This window comes from Sus scrofa, chromosome 6 (genome assembly GCF_054392235.1).
Source record: "Sus scrofa isolate SSC_HxYL_T2T_F1_AM1 chromosome 6, Sscrofa_HxYL_maternal_Yorkshire_Landrace_v2.0, whole genome shotgun sequence".
Classification (NCBI taxonomy): Eukaryota; Metazoa; Chordata; class Mammalia; order Artiodactyla; family Suidae; genus Sus; species Sus scrofa.
Genome location: NC_139388.1, coordinates 55,602,212 through 55,622,945, shown reverse-complemented (window position 1 = coordinate 55,622,945; position 20,734 = coordinate 55,602,212). Strand labels below are relative to the sequence as shown.

The following is a 20,734-nucleotide window of genomic DNA, read 5'->3' as shown; positions in this document are numbered from 1 at the left end:
GACCATGTGCCTGCCAAAGCTAGAGCTTTGGGAGACTTTAAAAAAGTTCCTGCTGTGGCACAACAGGATCTACAGCACTGGGACGCTGCGGCCTGGCAGAGCGGGTTAAGGATCTGGCGTAGGTCCAGTGTGGGTTGCAACTGTGGCTCAGATCTGATCCCTGGCCTGGGGATTTCGTATGCTGCAGGGCGGCCAAAAAAGAAAACAAAACCAAAGCACCAGGGTGTCAGAGCGGCTGGGTATGGCGAGATGGCTCCCTGCCCACCAGCCTTGGCGGTCCCTACAGCGGGGCTTTTGTTGGGAGCCTGCATGGGGAAGGGAGCGCAGGCGAACCCTGTCCCTCCCCCGCCGTGGCCACAAGAGGCAGGTTTACCCTCTCCACTCTGCTCCCCACTCGCCTGCCGGAGCAGCAGGGTCTCGAGGCCTGGGGGACGGCAGAGCCACCAGAGGGCGTGGGGCCTGGGCTCCGGAGTCACCTAGTGAGAAGAGCTGCCTGTCACCCTGAACACCCATGTGCATGAAGTGTCCTCACGGCTTCCCCCAGAGCATGTCCGTCCCCCTTTCACGTGGGATCAGGGTCCTCCCATTGACCTCGTTTTCCCTGATTACCCCGATAAGGACCCTGTTGCCAAAGAAGGCCCCCTTCTGAGGTAGCTGGGGGGTTAGGACTCATAGCTTTGCGTGTTGGGGGGGTGGGGGCACAATTCAACCCTAAGGAACAGTCGGGAAGGCCGAACTCCCCACCACAGGCTAAACACGGTGCAAGGAAGAGCAGGGACAGGGCTGGGGAGAAGAGCCCCCCGGGCGCCACAGGAGGGAGAGGCGCCCCTCCTGCCACCAGCCCTGGATCGCCAGCCTGGAGGTAGAGGGAGCGCAGAGCTCCCAGCACTGCTCTAAGGGCCAAAACCCCCACGGGGGTTGAGTCCTGGGCAACAGCTAAATCTGGCTCAAGACCTACTGAGAGTTTGAAGGAACTGTACCGACACACCCCACCCGCAGAGAACAGGGGTCTCTCAGCATCTGAAGCCAAGCTCACACCCCCCAGTCTCTCTGAGAAGGAGGCTGAGGGAGGGCAGCCTGGCGGGGCTGGTCCCAGCGCCACCTCACACCGGCCAGAGCTGTACCAGCTGGAGGACAGCGCTGTCCGTGGTTCGGGAACTGGCCATGGCGCAGGCATCTCCCCAGCAGGGTGGGAGCCACAGGCCAGTGCCCGATGTGCATGGCTCCCCCGAGTCCCCCACCCAGATGGGCGCCCTACCCGTAGCTGTGGTTAGGACACTTGAGACGGAAGTGACTGAAGAGCAGAGACGGGGCCAGATGGAGAGGTGTTCATTCCAGCCGCCGGGCAGCGTGGGCAGGAAATTCCCGGGTTCGTGCAGGAACTGAAGGGGTCTCCGTCAGCGGCACTGTGAGTCTCGTAACCTTCGACCGCATCCCTCCCCTCCTGGAGCTGGCCTCCCACTCAGGGAAGGAGAAGTGTGTGCCAAGGCCTTTCCCCTTAAGTGGTTCTCTCTTCCTCTGAAGGGCAAAGCTCAGATTTCCCAGAAGTGCCCAACAGCCCTCCAGCCACACCCCAGAAGCTGCCGGCGACCCGCCAGGCCCCAGGGGGCAGGGCGCTCTCCACCTAAATGTCTAGGGCTGCCAGGGATGGCCTGGTACCTCTTCTCCCTGGGCCACAGGTGACTGAGCAGCAGAATGACCTCTGAACCCAGGAGTGTGAGCACAGGAGGATGCGGCACCGACGTGGGGAGGGGGCTGGGAAGACGTGGCTCCTGCCCATCTGGCCTCTCGGCTTTCCTCTGGGTACCACTGCCTGTATCCTGGAAGATGCTCGGCCGCCGGGACCGGCCGGCCCCTGCCCACCCCTCTCTGTGCCCAGAAGCCCGGCAGGGGAGACCTGGGATGAGCGCAAGCAGAAAGCAGGCGGATGGGGAACGCAGCTCTGGTTTATTAGAAAAGGTGTGAACAGAGTTGCACCAACAGGAGCAGCCCCTCCCCGCCCTCTGCCCACCCTCACCCCACCCCCGCGCCACCCCACCCCGGGTTGTAGTGCCTTTCAGGGCGCAGCCTCAAGTGGCCCGGACAGCAGGGTCTCCTGAGCCCTGGCTGCTCCCGACCCCAGCTCCCTGATAGATTTATTGCACTTAAGAAAAAGAAAGCTCTGGTCCTCTGCTCCCATCTCCCCCCCCCGCCCCCCAGCCCAGGCCCTCTCCCCGCCTGGAGCTGCTCTACAAATGCCAACCACCACCACCACCACCACCACCACCACCACCACTCACCGCCCCTCCCGAGCCTGCTGCCTGGTCCTGCGCCCGGGGCCACCGGGGGACCATCCCACCACCACCTAGGACTCCTGGCCTCGACGAGGCAAGCCTGGCCAAACGGGCCCCTGGGGAAAGGTGCCTGGCCTGGTGGCCAATGTCCTCAGAGCCGCACCCACCTTCTCCCGTTCCTCCTCCCATCCACCCCCAGCCCAGAGTCTTCGAGTGTCAGACACATAAATAGAAGTGCTTAAGTCAGGGTGGGGAGGGCCACTCCCTGTAGCTCCTGCACCCCGTGTAGTGTTGCTGCGAGGGGCAGGGGTCCCCAAGAAGGCCCCCCACCCCCTGGCGTCCTGGGCCTCAGGAAGGCTGGGGGTGAGGGTGAGCAGATTCTCATGGCTCTGGCCTCAGCTCATCGAAGACCGACCAGAAGAAAGGAACTTGGGGAAAAAAGATTGGGGGGAGGGGTCTGTCAGAGCCAGGGGCCCCATCACGGGCTCCCCAGCTCCCGGGGCCCCCGGCCCTCACTGCACCTAAAGTGTCACAGTGTCTCCTGCCCAGATTCCTGACTGGCTTCCAGAAGCAACTCCTCGAGCTCCTTCTCGTTCTTGGAGCAGCTCAGCTCTGAGCGGGAAGAAGGGGGGAAGCCTCCGGTCAGGCAGATGGGTTGGGGTGCCAGCCTGTCCCCGCCAGCCCTGCCCAAGCCAGACCCCAGGGTAGCAGAGGCCCAGGTGCCAACTGAGACCAGCGGACTCCGGTCAATAAATCTTAGGTGGCCCACCCCCAAGGGGCTCCCCGGGATCCAAGGGAAGTAAGGTGGGGACTGTGGTTCCAGTCCCACGTGTCCTGCCCCTTTCAAGAGGGGGAAACTGAGGCACAGCAACAAGCAGGCGCCTGCCGAGTCCCAGGTGGCACCCAGGGCCCCCGTCACCTGTCACCTGGCCCCGGAGCTCCTCTTACCGTGTTCCAGGCCACAGCTGCCCGCCTTGGCCTCGCACCCTGGCGGCGGCTCTGGGGGCAGTGCGAGGGCAAACTCAGGCTTCAGGCCGTTGGGCAGCGGTGGCCCCGGCTGGGGTGGCTCCGGCTGGGGCTGAGGCTCGGATGACCCTGGGTCCCGAGTGTTGATGGCCTCAGCTGGCGAGAGGGCAGGCGAGGTGGGAGGGGAGGCTGAGGCAGAAGGGGACGGGGGACAGGGAGGGGCAGGCAGGGAAGGAAGGGCATGTGGCACAGGAGGTGCTGCCCTCTCGGGTGGACTCTCCACCCGGGTCACCACAAATACCTTGTGGCCCCGGCCCGGGCTGGACACGGAAATGCGCTGCTCAGAGGGGGAGGAGGGGCAGCCTGGGGGGCTCCTGTCCCCAGGGCCCAGGGAGTCCGTGGGGGGCACCAGGGCTGGGCAGGGGGCCTCAGCCCTCTCCCCGTCCTCCTCCGCCCCGTCCTCGCCCTCGGAGTCTGAGTCTGAGTCTGAGTCTGGCCCAGGGCCGGGGGCTGTGGCCCCGTTCTCCTGCGCCTGGGCGGTGGGCTCCTCCCCAGGCCCGGGCTCGGGCTCGGGCTCGGGCTCGTCGCCGGGCTGGGGCTCGGTGACGGTGATCTCGGGCATGGAGGCCGACAGCTGCAGCCGCTGCTCCTTCTCCTCCCGCTCCCGCGCCAACACGAAGTTGCGCTTGCAGCCGTTCTGGATCTCGGCGAGCAGCGCCTTCTGCGTCTCGATGAAGCTCTTCACCTGTGGGCGGAGCGGGCCGGGCTCGGGCTCTGGGCGGCCGCCCACCTGCCTGCAGCCGCCTGCCCGCCTGCCCTCCTGCAGCGGGCCCTCGCGCTGCCCCAGACTGGCCCAGCCCTGCCCGCCTGCCCGCCCGCAGGGAAGAGCCGGCTCACCGCCTCCTTCTTGGGCTCGCGGTCAAGGTCCAGGCGCAGCAGAGAGTGGTTCACCTTGAGGGCCAACGACAGTGCCATGAGCCCGCCCGTCTTGATCTCGTTCTCCCGAAGGTCCAGTCTCAGGAGGCGGGGGCTCTCGGCGATGAACTCCGCCACCGCCACCGCGCCTGGGAGGGGGACCGCAGGGGCTGGCCACGGGCCCACACCCGGCAGGCCGCCCCCGCCCGGCCAGCAGCGCCCCTGCGCCCGGCCCCGCGCCCTACCCTCGCACGTGAGCTTGGTAGAGGCCAGGCCGAGGCGCAGCACGCTGCGGTTGCCAATGAGGCCGTTCTTGAGGTTGCGCACGCCCTCGTTCCCGATGGGGTTGTGGCCCAGGTTCAGCGTCTCCAGGCTGTGCGTGTGCGGCTGCAGGGGCCAGCGGTCAGAGCCGGCCAGGAAGGAGGCAGACACACAAACGCATGTGACCTCTCCTCGGCAGGGCCCCCGCCCCAGTCAGAGTGCTGGCATGAGCCTGCTTCAGGCCGATCCCTCGTGTACCTACGAGTCTCCCAAGCATCAGCTGCCCTGTGCCCTGCCCAGCCCTCTGAGCGCCCAGCCAGTGCCCTCGCCGGCATCCCGAGGGCTCCGGGCACAGGCCTGGCTGTGGGTGATTCTGAACCTGGAAGGAGTCTTTGTATCCTGTGGGCTTGCTTTAAATACCACAAGACAAAAAGATGCAAGACTTACTCAATGCTTCCAGAAACACTACCTTTCTATGCAAAACATTTTCTCCTCACACAAAGCACGGTACTAGGCTCTGGTGCTGGATGCAGAGACAGTTAAAGAAGGGCCAGTGTCCTCAAGGGAAAGAGGGTGCAGAAGCTGAAGCCAGGACCAAAGAAGGCTGAAGGAAGGGCGAGGTCAGCCTCCCCAGAGGGCAGGAGCAGCAGACTGGGAGCTGTCGAGAGCTGGGGGGGTGGGGGGGGCACAGGCGGGGAACCGGGCCGCTTGCTCCGCTCTCGGGCCCACTCACCAGCGTCATGCCCAGGAAGGCCATGCCCGTGTGTGTCAGCTGGTTGTTCCAGAGCACCAGGGTCGCCAGCCCCTTCCTCTGCTCCTTGAGGCCCTCGCAGATGTAGGCCAGACCTGGGGAAGGCCCGTGGGCAGGTCCTGTCTGTGGTCCGGGAATCCCGTCCCCACCCCCAGGGGCACGGGAGCCACTCTGCAAGCGAGCACCCCAAGCTTCCAGGGCCCCCCACCGCCCCCTCAGCCTGCCCAGCCCCCCAGACTCTGGCCCGGCCACCTCCTGTTGCTGCATCCCTGCCCTGGGCCTGGCACACATGGCTCCCCGATCCTCTGCTGGGCACACTCCTAGCCCATCTGCTCCAGACTTCTGCTCAGACAGATGTCACCTGCTCACAGGGCAATGCCCACCAGCCTAACCTCAGTAGACAGCTCCGCCCACCACTGCTGCTGGGTTTTTCTCCAGAGCACGTCTCCTCTTACTTACCTGGGCTTGGTCCCTCCTGAGGGCAGAGATCTCTGCCTCGGTTGTGACCCCAGAGCTGAGAGGCCCGTCACAGAGCAGGCGCTCAGTGATGCTGACGGCCCAGTGCCCTAGAGGCAGGCACAGCCTCCGGTGCCACTCTGCGCCCCTCCCGCAACCCCGGCTACACACTGAGCCCGGGGACTCTGCTCAGCAGGGACAGGGATGAACTCCACCCTCGGGCTGCCAAGGCCCTGCTGACCACAGCTTCGTCCCCTCTCACTCTCTGCAACCCGTCCCCCAGACACCTAATACCTAAGCGCTTTCCTGCCTCAGGGCTGCTGCCCCTGCCAGGCCCTCGAGCTGGGTTCTTTTCCTAGGCTTTTAAAAGCCCAGTTCTGCCCCAGCCTCCTTACCTCTGCCCGGAGGCCCCTGCCCGTGCCCCTCAGACAGCTTCCGACTGAACCCTTGTCCAACGTGCTTGCTCTCTCAGGGCACTTCCCCCAGAATGTGATTCCTTCAGTGATCTGGCCAGTACCCCGCCTCATTCTGCAGGGACTGTTCCCTCCTCCAGGACGCCCTCCCTAACCCCCAGACTGGGTCAGACACCTGCCCTGGGCTCCCACAGCCCCGTCCAGTCCGAGTCGTCGCTGCAGACAAACTGTGAGCCCCACGAGGGCAGGGCCAGGTCTGTCTGGGCCACCACTGTGTCTCTAGCACCACGAGCATCCAGCTGGGCACATAGTCGGGGTGGGGAGGCTGGACCTTGAACACACCTGAGTCCAGCACGTGGTTGTTACGGAGGTCCAGGATCTGAAGGGAGCAGTTGAACTTGAGCAGGTTGCCCAGCTGGGCCGAGTCCTGCAGGCCGTTGAGCTTGTTGTCAGCCAGGTACAGCTCCCGCAGAGTCATGTTCATCTTCAGGGCCGTGGCTGGGAGGGGGAGAGGGTGCTGTGACTGGCCAGGCGCAAGGGACCTGGCCAACAGCCCGAGCCCATCAGCCCGCTGCCCTGGGCTCACCGAGCAGCATGAGGGGCCGCCCCGACAGGCTGGCGTTCTCCAGGTGCAGCACCGCGAGGCTGCTGCGGATGCGCAGGGCACGGGCCACGAAGGGCGCCGAGTGGTCCAGCAGGGGTGTGTTGCGGGCATCCAGGTACTGTAGGCAGCTGGTCTGTGCCGCGGGCGCATGGGGTGGGGTCAGGCTGGCCCCAGCCCTCCCTGCCCTGGGGAAACCTCCGACCCCACATCCCAGCATCCCAGGGAACAGCAGGGCCATTCGTTTTTACAGCTGGGGACACTGGCCAGTGGGGATGAGCAAGGATGTGCTGGTAACAGCCGAGCACCCTGACTCCTGTTGGGCAGAGATGCCCCATGTGAGTGAAACAGAAGCGGGGACCACAGCTGCCTCCAAGGAACACATCATGGGCAAGTAGAGAAGGGAAAACCATAGGGGGAAGGGGCCCTCGGGCCCAGTACCCGCTGTGGGCTCATGGAACCAGGCCTCTGGAGTGGGACGGGGCACCCAGGCGAGGGCAGGGGAGTGCCCACCTTGCGCATCATGTGGGCGGCAGCCTGCCAGCCCCGTGTGCCAATGTGCTTGTTGAAGGAGATGTTGAGGTGGGTGGCTGACTCGTAGTACTCGATCATGTCAAAGAGAGCCGAGGCACCCTGGGCAGAGACAACGGGGCTCAGCCGCGGGGTGCGGGGCGCGGCCGCCCAGGGGTGGGTAGGAGGCAGAGGCTGAGTGCCTGGGGCGGGAAGAGCCCCGATGCTGCTCCCTCCACTCCCTGCTGGAGCCAGTCTGCTTCCTCTCACCTGCCCCCCAGAGCAGTCTAAGTGACGGGCTGAGTGACCTGGACAGGCCTCTGGTGTCCCTGGGCCTCAGGTCTCCAGGACACCCCCCACCCTCTCCGCCCCCCGGCCTCCTGGTGGCCTCTAGGTCTGCAGAGGTGAGGCCATCTGGGCACAAATGAGGAGGCTGCTTTCCGAACATTTCCCATATTCTCCCCTGCAGATGCTGTGACACCCAGCAGGGGGGAATCCTGGCAAGGCTCCGGGTGGCCATGTGCCTCTCACCAGGCCTGGCCCCCCATTTCTCCAAAGCCCCTGCCTTTGGGGCGGGTCTATGAGACCCTTTCTCTGGGCCCCACCCAGAGCCCAACGTTCCCCCATCGACTCTTGGCCACACTGGTCTCCCTAATCCTGTCCCCCACGAGGCCCTTCCCCCAAAGGGCGAAGGGGCAGAGGGCTCAGGGTGCAGGTATGGATGGGGGCAGGCTGCTCACATCTTCATCCAGGTTCGTCTGCTCCAGATCCACGACCTTAAACTGCAGCCTCTTGAAGATCTCTTCTAGGGCCTCGCAGGTCTTGTAGTCAAGCTTCTCGCCTGGGACGAGATGGGGCGCACGTGCATGCGTCTGAGAGGGGCCTCTGCGTGTGCAGGGCAAGGACTGGCTGGAAACCCGGGCTCCGGGCCAACGGAGGGAGCAAAGGCTCTCGGCCCCTCCCCACAGCTCGCTGCCCCTGCTTCACCTCCGGGAGGACGCCGACACCTCTCGCAGCCCAGCCCTGCCCGCCCTTGGCCATTACCCCTGCCCATTACCCAAGGGCCCCTGCCTAGGTCCAGACACACACCTTTCAGGTCCAGACAATCAATGCGGTGCCCAAGGTCCGTGAACTCCTGGAAAAGCAGAGTGGATGCTGGTTAAGACAGGGAGACACCTGCAGTGGCCAGGCTGGACCTCCCCAACAGTGGGGCAGCAGGGGCTCTGAAATGTGCAACCTTGGAACATTCTAGAATGACCCATCTGGAGGACTGGCACTGAGGCAGTGCTTTACCAACGTGTCCAGGCTGGGTGGGTACCAGGACAGGCGCCTGTGAGAGATAGCTGGGGGCGAGCAGACGGGTACAGTAGCACCCCACTCATGTAAAGACGGAAGCCGCCTTGTGTCTATGTACCGCTTACAACAGCACAGAAAGCCCAGGGGACAAAAACCCCAAGCTGTCACCTGTGGGGACTCCTGGGGAATAGGACTCGGGCAAGAAGTGAGAAATAGACTTTGCTTTTTATATCTGCAGCAGTCCCACTTTTTAAAAAAATCAGAGAACATACATTACTTTTGTAATTCAAAATCTTAAATTTCCTATACCTAGCTTTCCCCCTGGGGAGGGGAATTGCTTTGGGGAGTGAGGTACTTGAAAAGCGATGTTGTGCTTTATATAATCCCGCACTGCTTCGATACCCAGCAAGAGTTCGATGACGTTCAGAGCTGAAAAGAGGATGTTTTTCTTTTTTTCTGCTTTTTAGGGCCGCATCTGCGGCACATGGAGGTCCCCAGGCTAGGGGCTCCATCAGAGCTGCAGCTGCCGGCCTACGCCACTGCCACAGCCACAGCCACAGCCACGCAGGATCCTTAACCCACTGTGTGAGGCCAGGGATCAACCCCGCATCCTCATGGACACTAGGTCAGGTTCGTAACCTGCTGAGCCACAACAGGAACTCTGAAAAATGCATTTTCAAAGACCTATTTACCCAGGCCCTTGGCTGGCCAGGCTGGGAAGGGGAATGCTCAGTGTACCCTCTCTTGCTCGGTGCCGGACCGCAGGCCCTGAGCTGGCTGGGGTGGGGGTGGGGGTAGGGGAGACACAGCTTCACCCCAGGGCCCTCCCCACCCTCCACCCCCGCCCCCCACCTGGCATACCTGAAGCTGCCTGAGGAGCTTGGGGATCTGTCTGCAGTTCAGCTTCTGGCAGGCCTGCTTGTAGGCGCCAATGACCTCATCCACGGTCACATTCTGGGCTGCAAGCAGAGAGGACCCAGGCCTGTGACCCTCCACCCCCTGGGCCGCTTTCACCCAGCCCCACCACTGGCCTCTGCCCGCTCCTTCCTCCTCAGTGTCCACAATGAACCTTTCTTCCAACAATCAACTGAGTTCAGTCTTGCCGCTGGAGGCTCTCGCTGTGACCACTACTCTGGGGAGGTGGCCCCGGGTGCCCCCAAACCAAGTTAGCCCCAGGCACCACACCTCCCCATGGCTCCCCAAACACCTTCACATAAACACTTCACAACTAATATCATGCCATGCTTCTACCTGTCAGCTGTCCCCCGTGCTAGACTGGGAAACCCAGTGCAGGGCTAGGGCTGTCTTGGTCACCACTGTGTCCCCAACACCGTCCAGCTCTGGCCCAGATCAAGCTGGAGTTTGGTTTGTGGTTTGTTTTTTTTTTGTCTTTTTGCTATTTTTCTTGGGCCGCTCCCGCGGCATATGGAGGTTCCCAGGCTAGGGGTCTAATCGGAGCTGTAGCCGCTGGCCTACACCAGAGCCATAGCAACGAGGGATCCGAGCCGCGTCTGCAACCTACACCACAGCTCACGGCAACGCTGGATCCTCAACCCTCTGAGCAAGGGCAGGGACCGAACCCGCAACCTCATGGTTCCTAGTTGGATTCGTTAACCACTGCGCCATGATGGGAACTCCGGTTTGCGGTTTTTTTGAATGAGAAAATGAATCCACACTTCAACCCCATGAGGAAGTTGGGCTCAGAGAGGTGAAGCACCTTGCCCAAGGTCACACAGCTGCTAAGTGCTGGAGCCAGTATTCAAACTCAGCTCTTAACTGCAATGTCACATGGCCTCTCAAACTCCCCACTCCTAAAACATCCTCCAGAGCGAAACATTCCCTGGACGGTACTCAGGCTGTGGCTTCCTGTCCCAGGGACGCAGCTGCGGAGGCCCTGACACAGCCCCGGTGCCCACAGTAATGCAAAACGGACGAGGGATGCGTCCCAAACCCAACAACTGCACAGCCCTGTCCTCGGGAAGCGTGGGGCCTGTCACCGAGTAGAAGGTAAAGCTGGCCTTTCCGTCTGCACAGATTTGCCTCTTCTGGACATTTCATGGAAACAGTGGCAAACGCCAGGCGGCCTTTGATGGCCAGCTTCTTTCTGGAACATAGCAGTTCTGAGTTAGTGCTGCGCAGTACCCGTCTCAGCTGTGCATCGTGTGTACCCATTTGCCAGGTGGAAAGATACTTGTATTCTTTTCAGTTTAGGGCTATCAGAGCATGGGGTTTTGACCAGGAGAGGCTCCGAGCAGGGGAGGGACAGGGTCAGGCCTGGGAGCAAAACCTCTTGAAGTCAACAGAACGGAGTGGCCACGGGGATGGCGGGGGCACAGGCCAGCGGGAGCCACTGGGTAAGCATCTCTGAGGGGGTGCTGTGTTGGGTGGGGGTGCTGGAGGAAAGAAGCCGACCCACAGAGGCCCCAGCCTCCGAGGAGGCCAGACCAGTTCCTCGGCCCCATCTCTTCCTTCTCTTCCTCCTTGGGTGGAAGCAGGCGGGGTGGAGCCTGGGAGAAGCTACAGGCATCAGCAGCCCTCCCCAGGGTCCACCCCCCCACCCCCCGCTGACCTGGGGAGGGAGCTCTCTGACGTGTGTCCCGTGACGGCTCCCAGCTCTGGAGGGACAGGAGCAAGCCCTGCCTGGAAGGCAGCCCTTGGGACTGAAGCAGCTGCCTCAGGGTGTCCAGCCAGGCAGGGTCCATGATCCCGAGGGGACCCATGAATCTGAGTGGGGAGAAACCTCCTCTTTATTTTCACTAATTGAACTGAAATGAAATTTAGCATTTCCTTCTTATTAACACAGCACAAGAAAAAGAAAAGAAATACTGTTCAGCAGACTGCAGGACTGTCATCAATAGAAATGGCAGATGTTTTCACATGACACTCATTACAGATTTTGAAGGCTTATCATGACTTTGGTAATCATTTGAGCGGCTATATCCTATTATTTCATGTGTCAATGAGGAAGAGCGTAAATGCTAGGTTGTGATTTTTAAACTTTTTAATAAAGTCTACTTTAACTGGTATCCCTTGTGACCCTATTTTATTTTTTGCCTTCAAAAACCGTCACTCCGGAGTTCCCGTTCTGGCGCAGTAGTTAAGGAATCCGACTAGGAACCATGAGGTTGCGGGTTCGATCCCTGGCCTCGCTCAGTGAGTTGAGGATCTGGTGTTGCTGTGAGCTGTGGTGTAGGTCACAGACACAGCTTGGATCCCACTTTGCTGTGGCTCTGGCATGGGCTGGCGGCTACCGCTCCGATTAGACCCCTAGCCTGGGAACCTCCATATGCTCCAGAAGCAGCCCTAGAAAAGGCAAAAAGACAATAAAATAAAACAATAAAATAAAATAAAATAAAAAATAAAAACCATCACTCTGGAGTTCCCACTGTGTTACAGTGGGTTAAGAATCTGGCTGCAGGGAGTTCCTGTCGTGGCGCAGTGGTTAACGAATCTGACTAGGAACCCTGCCCTTGCTCAGTGGGTTAACGATCCGGCGTTGCCGTGAGCTGTGGTGTAGGTTGCAGACGCGGCTCGGATCCAGTGTTGCTATGGCTCTGGCGTAGGCAGGTGGCTACAGCTCCGATTGGACCCCTAGCCTGGGAACCTCCATATGCCATGGGAGCGGCCCAAGAAATAGCAAAAAGACAAAAAAAAAAAAAAAAAAATAGAATCTGGCTGCAGCAGTTCAGGTCACTTTGAAGGCACAGGTTCGATCCCCAGCCCAGCGCAGTGTGTTAAAGGATCTGATGCTGCTGCAGCTGCAGCGCAGGTCACAGTTGAGGCTCAGATTCAATTCCTGGCCCGGGAACTTCCACATGCAGCAGGTGTGGCTATAAAATAAAAATGATAAAAACCATCGCTCCAAGAAGGGGTACCCAGGTTTTTATCAGGCGGCCAAAGGGCAAAAACTGCTCCCCTAGATACACTTGCTTCAGTGAAGGCCCCCAGGCCAAGACTGGGAACGAAGCAGGGGCTGGGCACACACAGGATGATTGCCAGCGGCTCTCAGTGTCCTAGACGGCTACGGCTACGGGAGTAAGACCCCCAGGCAACCTCTCAAACTGCAGTGCGTCCTCCGGGTGTTCAGCTGTCATGTCCCTTCCTCCAGGAAGCGCCCCCTGACTGCCTAGGACTTCTGGCTCCCCACGTCCCCTAGGATCTGCCACCCCGGCCCTGCCTACTGTGTCGGTCTTTGTTCTGAGGAGCTTCCTGGTGAATGTGAGGCCCAGGGCCTCTGACCTTGCCACCTCCACACGAGACACATTCAGCCAGGCACCCATGGGGTTTGGATGTAGACACAGCCTCACACACGGTCACGGCCAGAACGCAGGGGCGGTGCACGGCTCACTCATGTACAGCAGAGGAAGCTGAGAGCAGGGGCAAGAAAGACAAATGTACTCAGAGAAGTTGGGGGCCCAAGGCCCAGAGCCACCGGAGATAAGAATGCCAACTGCATCCTGTCCCTCCTCTGACGCCAAGACACATGGTCAAGGTGGGGGCAGCCCTGGGGAAAGACACTAAAGGAACAAAAGCAGAGGTTCCGTCAGTGTGTTGCAGCCTGGGCTCAGCGGCCTATGGGCACCCCAACCCCAAGTCGACCTCCCCAACAGCATCACGTCCCCAGGCCTGGCCCGTCACCACTGGGCAAAGGCGAGAGCATCAGGTGGCTGGGGAAGGACCCTGCAGTAATCATTCCGTGTGTATATTTCATTCGTATACTAAAAAAAGAGAACTAGCACATCAAAACCAGCATTTTGCATATATTATCGCTCGGGACTGAATGAGATGAAACATATTCAAAATTTTTAAACGAACCAACTTAAAAAAAAAACAAAAAAAACGGTAAGGAAACGGCAGTACAGGTGGTCGGGAGAAATAACAGAGCATTTATACAGCACTTCCACTGCACCAGGCGCCACCCAGGCACTCTCTAAGCTGGCAGAGCTGGCCCAGGCAGGCTGGCTCAGGACCAGCCCCTACACACTCACCCATCTGTGATGATGTGAAATCATTAAGGCCTCCACCTCGGGTCATCCCGCCCACTCCCAACGGCTCCAGCCTGAACCTAACCCCCCGGGCCGTGGAGAGTCAACGAGCTGCGGCAGCTCCGAGGCTTCAGAGCTCGAGGCCCCAGAGCTCGAGGCCCTGGCCTCCAGGGTGCGTTCACGTAAGCCCGGCTGGACCCCAGGCTCACAGGGAACGGGGGCTGGGAGGAGGGCGCAGCAGCACGGACAGCTCCTGCAACGCAGTGATGGGACACTGGGGTGGGCCGGGCTGACAGGTCCAAGAACCAAGCTGGAGCCTGGGCTGCTTCTGAAGGGCAGGGCTGCAAAGCAGTGAGGACCCGCTGCAGCCTGCCGATCCCCGCCCTGCTCTCCGCGCCATGGGGAGGCCCTTCCCGGACAGCATCTCGTGCTCCCACCTGATACTTGGGGTCTCTCGGCAGGTTCGGGGCACAGGCTCTGGAGCCAGTCTTTGACTCCCAGTAAAGCGACTTAACCTCTGTGCCTCAATCACCTTATCCTGAAAACTCGTGTGACTCCACCAGGGTCACCATGGTGACCGAGCATGAGCCCATCCCTCAGCTCAGGGCTCAGCCCACACCAGCGATGGCTGTCATGATTCCTCCCCCACTGGAAGGCAGGGACCTACGACACTCTTGTCAAAGCACCTGTCAGTGACGGAAGGGTTGGCGGACACACACGTGGAGTCTGTGTCTCAGGCCAGGGCGTGTCTGCTTAGCTCAAGGCCACAGCTCTGAAGGTCCCACTGAGGCAGGGGCTGCTCCAGGCAGCTGGCAGGGAGGCGGGGTGGCAGTGCGGGCGGGAGGGAGAAGGCTGTGCGCTGGGCTGGGCTGCGCAGAGGTCGTGGCTCTGAGGAAGAGGACCAGTTCTCATCCGGTGAGGCTGTGCTAATGCTCACAACGACCTCTCCCCCGCTCGGAAAGGGACATCTGTAGGATCTCAGGAGATAAGGGTTGTGGGGGCCCCGCTAAGCAGCTGCCCAGCGCCTGGCCCGACTCAGCAGGAGACACGGCTGGGGGAAAAGATGACAATGACACTGGTGGTCACCACTTGCCCGTGTCGGGCAGCTCCTCTGCGTAAGACACAATGCTGAGCGCATTCCAGGCAGTTCGCTCGGCCAGCTCTGCGATCCTAGGAGACTGGCCATGACGCGCCCATCTTCTAACAGGGGAAGCAGCAAACTCAGAGAGCAAGCTGAGCGTCCAAGGTCGCGGAGCCAGGAGCGGCAGGGCTGGAACACACACCCAGCCCTGTCTTGCTCTGAGATTGGAACATGGCTTAATTTTCACACTACCCTGACAGGCCTGAGGGGGAGGCAGAGGCCAGGGGCAGAGAGTGGCCATGGCGGTCTCCTGGACTCTGGCTGGGGCCAAGGGAAGGTGTGAGCTTTGGGGAGGGACGCAGCTGTGTGCAGCTGGCGCCAGCATCCCAGGAAGAGGCTGCGGGCAAAGACAGCCTGCTCCCCGCACCACCTGCCACAGCCCTCACTAAGGGACAGAGAGAAACCCAATGCCAGGCATCAGATGACCAGCAGAGACGGTTGTCTCACCTCTGCACACAGGTGCAAAAGCACCCACGAGGTGCAAGGACAGGTTGGGCAGCAGGGGGCAGCAATGACTCAGGCCAGCCATGCCAGCCTAGAGCTGGTGGGAAAGACAGTCATTCAAGTGGGAGTCAAAACCCAGGGAGCAACGGGGTGGGGGGGGGGGCAGGGTTAGGGAGCCAGCTCTCACTGCTGGAGCTTCAAGAGCAAGTTGTGGACACAGATGAGACAGATACAAACAGAGCAGTGGGCAGTGGTCCCTGGGAGGGGTAGGTGTGACACGGTGGGAGCAGACTTGGCAGGACCCAGGGCATCAGGAGGTGAATGTGTGGGAGGGGTGGAGGTAGGAGGTGAGGTGGGGGACACAGGGACCTTAGCAAGAACTTTGCTCTCTGAAACAGGAGCCACCGGGGCTGGGTACAGAGCCACACTGGGAGCCACTCAAGTTCTGGGGAGGACTGAATCCATAGGACAGCTGGGCTGGGGAGGGCAGAGCCCACTGGATCCCCTAACAGGGACTGTCAGGGCTGGCACACCAGAGGTGAGGTTTAAGCGCATGGGCAGCTCCGAGCCAGGCCTGGGTTCTACCTGCCTCCATTAGCTAACTGCACGTGGCCTTGACTTCCCAGAGTCTGGCTACCGCATCAGCAGCTCCTACCTCAGGAGGCTGCCTGTCACGCCCTTCCCACCCTGCAAGGGAGGGGCACCATCGCCATCACCCTACTCGACAGGAAGGAAACCGAGAGTCTCATGGCAGGCAGATGACCAGGCCCACACAGGACCCTGGCTCTCAAGGCTCTTTCCTGCAAGGTCCTCAGGCTTTTGTGCTCCCACACCTCACGGTCTGTGGAACCAAACCCTCCCTACCCAGACCCCTGGGGCTCACACCCTCGGCCTGGAAGGCTGGCTCAGAGGGGACCAAGCCAGTGTTCAAAAGGCACAGGGGGGAGTTCCCGTCATGGCGCAGTGGTTAACGAATCCAACTAGGAACCATGAGGTTGCGGGTTCGGTCCCTGCCCTTGCTCAGTGGGTTAACGATCCGGCGTTGCCGTGAGCTGTGGTGTAGGTTGCAGACGTGGCTCAGATCCCGCGTTGCTGTGGCTCTGGTGTAGGCCAGAGGCTACAGCTCCGATTCGACCCCTAGCCTGGGAACCTCCATATGCCGCGGGAGCGGCCCAAAGAAATAGCAAAAAGACAAAAAAAAAAAAAAAAGAAAAGGCACAGGGGGAGTTCCTGCTGTGGCTCAGTGGGTTAAGAATCCGACTAGGGAGTTCCCATTGTGGCGCAGCAGAAATGAATCTGACTAGGATCCATGAGGTTGCAGGTTTAATCCCTGGCCTCATTCAGTGGGTTAAGGATCCAGCGTTGCCATGAGCTGTGGTGTAGGTCGCAAATGCAGCTCAGATCTGGCATTGCTGTGGCTCTGGCATACGCCGACGGCTATAGCTCTGATTAGACCCCTAGCCTGGGAACCTCCACATGCTGCTAGTGTGGCCCTAAAAAGACCAAATACAAAAAAAAAAAAAAAAAAAAAAGAATCCGACTAGTATCCACGAGGATGCAGGTTTGATCCCTGGCCCCACTCAATGGGTTAAGGATCCAATGTTGCCATGAGCTGTGGTGTAGGCCACAGATGAGGCTTGGACTGCATGCTGCTGTGGCTGTGGCGTACGCTTGGCTGCAGCTCCGAGTCCATCTCCAGCCTGGGAACTTCCATATGTATCAGTGCAGCCCTAAAAAGCAAAACAAACCAACCTCAAAGGCACAGGGAAGTGGGGGGCCTAAAGCTTAGAGCCCCCAGCAGCCCCACAGCAGCTGCCGTGTCAGACGTACAAGGTGCCCCTGTGCTGAGGCTGCCTTGCCCTGGGAAAGCACCAAGCGCCCTGCTTACCCGCCCGCCTTCCCCAAGGAGACCGCACTGGTCCCCCAGCTCCCTCATGACCCCAAGTGGGACACCTATGTTACTGCCACTCCCCACAGATCCCCGCCTCAAAGGGGCCCTGACCACACAGCCCCTATCACAGTGACTGGTGGAAGACGGGAAGCTGACCCTTGCAGGACCAGCCAGAGCCGGTCCCAAGGCCTGCGGTGGAGCTATCAGGAAATAAGGGCCTTCTTCCCACAGGGGTGGCTGAGTTTGCCTCCCACTTCTGGAGCTACAGACAGCCATCCTGGCATGCACCAAAAGGAGAGCGCCTCCTCCGAACAAAGCCAACTCGGAGGAAAAGGGAGCTCAGAGGTAAAAAGAGACAGTCCTGACGACGTTGTCTGGGACCCTGGGTCCAGCCGGGCCTGAAGCCAAACTATTCAGGACCCCTCGGATCCCTATGACAACAAATCCTCCCTTTTGGCTTCAGCCCCTCTGACTTAAGCTTCTAACTCAGAAGGATTCTAACTTTGATACCGCCTTGCTCGTCATGGGTCACATCTTCCAGGGTCTGCTGTGTGCTCTGGGCGGGTGAGGAGGACAGGCGTGGCTCTGCCCAAGCCCCTGCCTTTCCTCAGTTCCCATCTGGGAGGAGAGATACACAGATGATCCACGGAGGCCCTAGGAGAGCGCTGCGAATGCTCTGGGCTGAGCTAGGACAAGGCGGTCAGGAGGGAGCCAGGTCTCAGAGGCTCTTTTTAAGCCTCGTCCAGGAACTGGAGCCTCCCCACTCCCACCCTGACCCCTCCCTGCGCTGTGCTCTAGCCACACCCGAAACTCTCCCCTTTCCCAGAAAGGCCCAGTGCTTCACGGCACCTCATACCCTCCCTCCTCTTAGACACCACACTCATTTCGACCCTCAGCTCAGAGGTCCCCTTCTCCAGGGGACCCTCTGTGAGCCCTCAGCTGGTCAGGCTCCCTCCTCTGGGTCCCCCTATCTCAGCCCTGCCCACACTCAACTGTCACTGTCTAGGGACCAGTCTATATCCCCTGCTGGACTGGGAGCCCCAAGGTTGGGGTCCATGCACATCCCCTACACTGCCCAGCTCAGGGCCAGGCACAGAGAAGGCACCGAGACAGGATCAGGGACTGACAGACACATCTGGGCACAGTCCAAGGCCTTGAAGGGAGACTGGGCTTTCTGACGCTGGGGGGCAGGGTCCTGCTCCATCTGCAGAGACTATGGTGGAGGCTCGGCTTGAAGGCCACTGAACAAGGAAGCCTGGAGGGAGGTGAGCAGGATGCCAGGGCCCAGACCCTGCCAGAAACGACTCTGTGTGAATCGTGCTCTCGAATGCAGAGGCCCCTGCATGGAAGGATGCCAGCTGCTCCCTGTTCCACCCTCACTCGCTACAGGTGTTCTGCCTGGCACTTTGAGACGGAATCTTTAATCCTCATTGTAATCCCGCAGAGCAGAGATCCCAGGCCAACCACCATCACCGCACGGAGGAGCAAAGCTCTCAGACACTAACTGTCTGCCAGGGTTGTACAGCTAGAACGGGGCAGGGCCTGTTCGCAGCCCACCTACGGCCCTCAGCCGCTCGGCTTCAGGCTGGACGAAGGAGTCTGGGGGGCCTAGAAATGCAACCTTCTCTAATAGAGGATGCGGAGGTTGCCAGAGATCACGGTCCCTGGGTCTGGAAGCTGGTCCTGGCCTCAGCAGAGCTGCCCTCCGGGGTTCCCTCACGGCGCCTGCTGAGATGGGGCTCCACCATGGGGCCGGGGACTGCAGGGCAGAGGGGCGGGGCTGGCCAGTGTGTTCTCCCCCGGGGACAGCCTTCTCCCCTCCCTCAAAGGCCCCCATAAGCAGCCGCCGATGCCCATGTGCCAGCCCTGTCCCAGAGCCCCCCATGTGGTCAGGGAGACAAACCCGGAGGCTGCCGCACAGCAGCGTCACAGGCAGGAAGGCGGGGGGCACACAGAGGCGCGGAGCACTGGCAGGCTGTGATCTACTGGGGAGGGTGCCCCTGGAAAAGCCTCTCCGAGAAGCTCTTGACTGAGACAGCAGCGAGGGAATGGCATCCTGGCAAAGGGAGCTTTGTGAACACAGCACAGCAGCAGAGACCGCAGCACCTGCCTGCGTGGTGGGCTGCAGGCCTGGGAGGGGCTAGGGTGTGTAAGAGGAGGGGGTCGGCGTGGAGGCTGGTGGGGGAGCGCCCATGGAGGGCCTCGGTCCGGAGCACGGGATGGGAGTGTCACCCTAGAGGTGCTGCTGGCAGCGCTTCCTTCCAGAGGCCCCACGAGACCAGGCCCGACGCCAGTGGTTCGCCTCTGTCCACGGCCACCTCCCAGCCCTCAGGTCCTGGCTGTGGGAACCCTGCCATGCGAGTGTCAGTCTTCACTGCAGCACCTGCCAGTCTTTCCAGGGTGGGGGAGGCGCTGCCAGCCCCTAACCTCCCTCCTCTATTTGAGGGACTCCCCACGTGACGCCACCCAGACACCCACTCCCGCCCCTCCTAGGCCCGGTTCTCCACCTACCTGTGGCACCCTCCACCCCCTACACCTCTCTGCTGGGAATCCTGCAACCAAGAGCATGGGCCTCACACATGGGGTGACACCCAGGAGGAAAGCCCCAGGAGGAAAGTCCCAAGGGGGGTGCGGAGTGGGTGTTGAATCCAGGCCTATGCTTCTGATCCCCGACTCCAGCCACTGCCCTGCATTCATTAACAAAGCACTGCTCCGCCTGACGGCAGAGGAGCCGGGGAAGGGAACGCCTCTCTGGTGCCTGGAAGAGCCGTCGTTTTGCACCTACTTCTAGACAAAGTGATTTACAAACCTGATCTCATTTATGCCTCCTAACAGCCCTGAGAAGTAGGGGTTCCCTCCCCCCCATTCCAGACGAGGCCTGAAATGGGAAGTGACCTGCCCAACGACGCTTTTCCAGCTGGAAGCAGAGGCGGCAGCTGATCCGGTCTGCCGTCCCCACATCCCGCATCCTCAGCCTCGGGGCTGGGGAGGGGCCCTTCACTGTGAGAGCTGTCAAATTCCCCGCCCTGTACCCCTCTAAGAAGGCCTCCTCCAGTCCACTCTGCAAAGCAGGAGACCGCGAGCCAGAATTCTTAAACGCCCTGTGATTCTCAGAATAAAGAGAAATTCCCATTCACACACCGACATGCCATTTGCCACCTTCCAGACAAGCCAACACCACCGACCGGACAGCACATGCTGGTGACACTACTGGGAGGCAGGCCCACCCGCCAGTATAATCCCCTTCGAAAGCCATGTGGCTACACCAGTCAAAATTCCAAAACACACACTCATGTCCGCTCTGGTGCAGCCACTCCCCTGTGGAGATTCATCTACAGACACGCTTGCAATAGTGCAGCGAGATACCTCGACGCTTCCTCAGAACAGCACTGTTTGCGAATAGAGAACTGAGCAGCCATCAGCAGGGGAGCAGTCCACAAACCCTGGTCTGCGCAAGCGCTGGAAGCCTCTGCGGTCAGAGACTGAGGACGCTCTCGGAGCCGGCGGGGAACCACCTCCAAGGCACAGATGAGAAAAGCACAGCGCAGAGCGGCGCCACCGTGAACGCCACCTTTATGACATGAGGGGGAGACATAAAGACAGGGATCATCGTGAGAAAGCAAACGAACCCAGATGGAGCCTCGAGGGAAAGCCCCCTCAGGACTCAGAGAACGAAGACCCCCAGTCCTGGGCTCCCCAGTGGCCCCAAAGCCACATCCCAGGGTTGGAGCCTCCTTCAGGCAGGGGGGAGGTTGTATTCTTCCCCAAGCGCCACATACAACCGCCCCCCACAGGCAGGGCCACAAGAGAGCAGTCTTGTCCCAGCCCTGG

General features: G+C 60.7%; 1 protein-coding gene across 3 annotated transcripts in view; it reads right to left on the bottom strand.

Moving 5' to 3' along the window:
- Window positions 1-1,928: 1,928 nt before the first annotated feature.
- Window positions 1,929-20,734, bottom strand: part of PPP1R37 (protein phosphatase 1 regulatory subunit 37) — a 41,374-nt gene continuing 22,568 nt past the window's right edge. Inside the window, exons 2-13 of one of the 3 annotated variants that reach the window (XR_014806360.1) lie at window positions 9,304-9,401; window positions 8,236-8,281; window positions 7,887-7,987; window positions 7,150-7,269; window positions 6,622-6,772; window positions 6,378-6,533; window positions 5,149-5,261; window positions 4,400-4,541; window positions 4,137-4,190; window positions 3,222-3,984; window positions 2,795-2,885; window positions 1,929-2,701 (exon numbers count right to left, since the gene is read on the bottom strand). Coding sequence is in view for 2 of the 3 variants with exons in the window: in XM_021094533.2 (XP_020950192.2) it covers window positions 2,803-2,885; window positions 3,222-3,984; window positions 4,137-4,303; window positions 4,400-4,541; window positions 5,149-5,261; window positions 6,378-6,533; window positions 6,622-6,772; window positions 7,150-7,269; window positions 7,887-7,987; window positions 8,236-8,281; window positions 9,304-9,401 (1,940 nt within the window). In the remaining variant the exon portion in view is untranslated. Of the gene's footprint in view, window positions 2,702-2,794; window positions 2,886-3,221; window positions 3,985-4,136; window positions 4,304-4,399; window positions 4,542-5,148; window positions 5,262-6,377; window positions 6,534-6,621; window positions 6,773-7,149; window positions 7,270-7,886; window positions 7,988-8,235; window positions 8,282-9,303; window positions 9,402-20,734 lie in introns of all 3 variants that reach the window. The other 2 variants (XM_021094533.2, XM_084961174.1) reach the window with 2 other exon arrangements.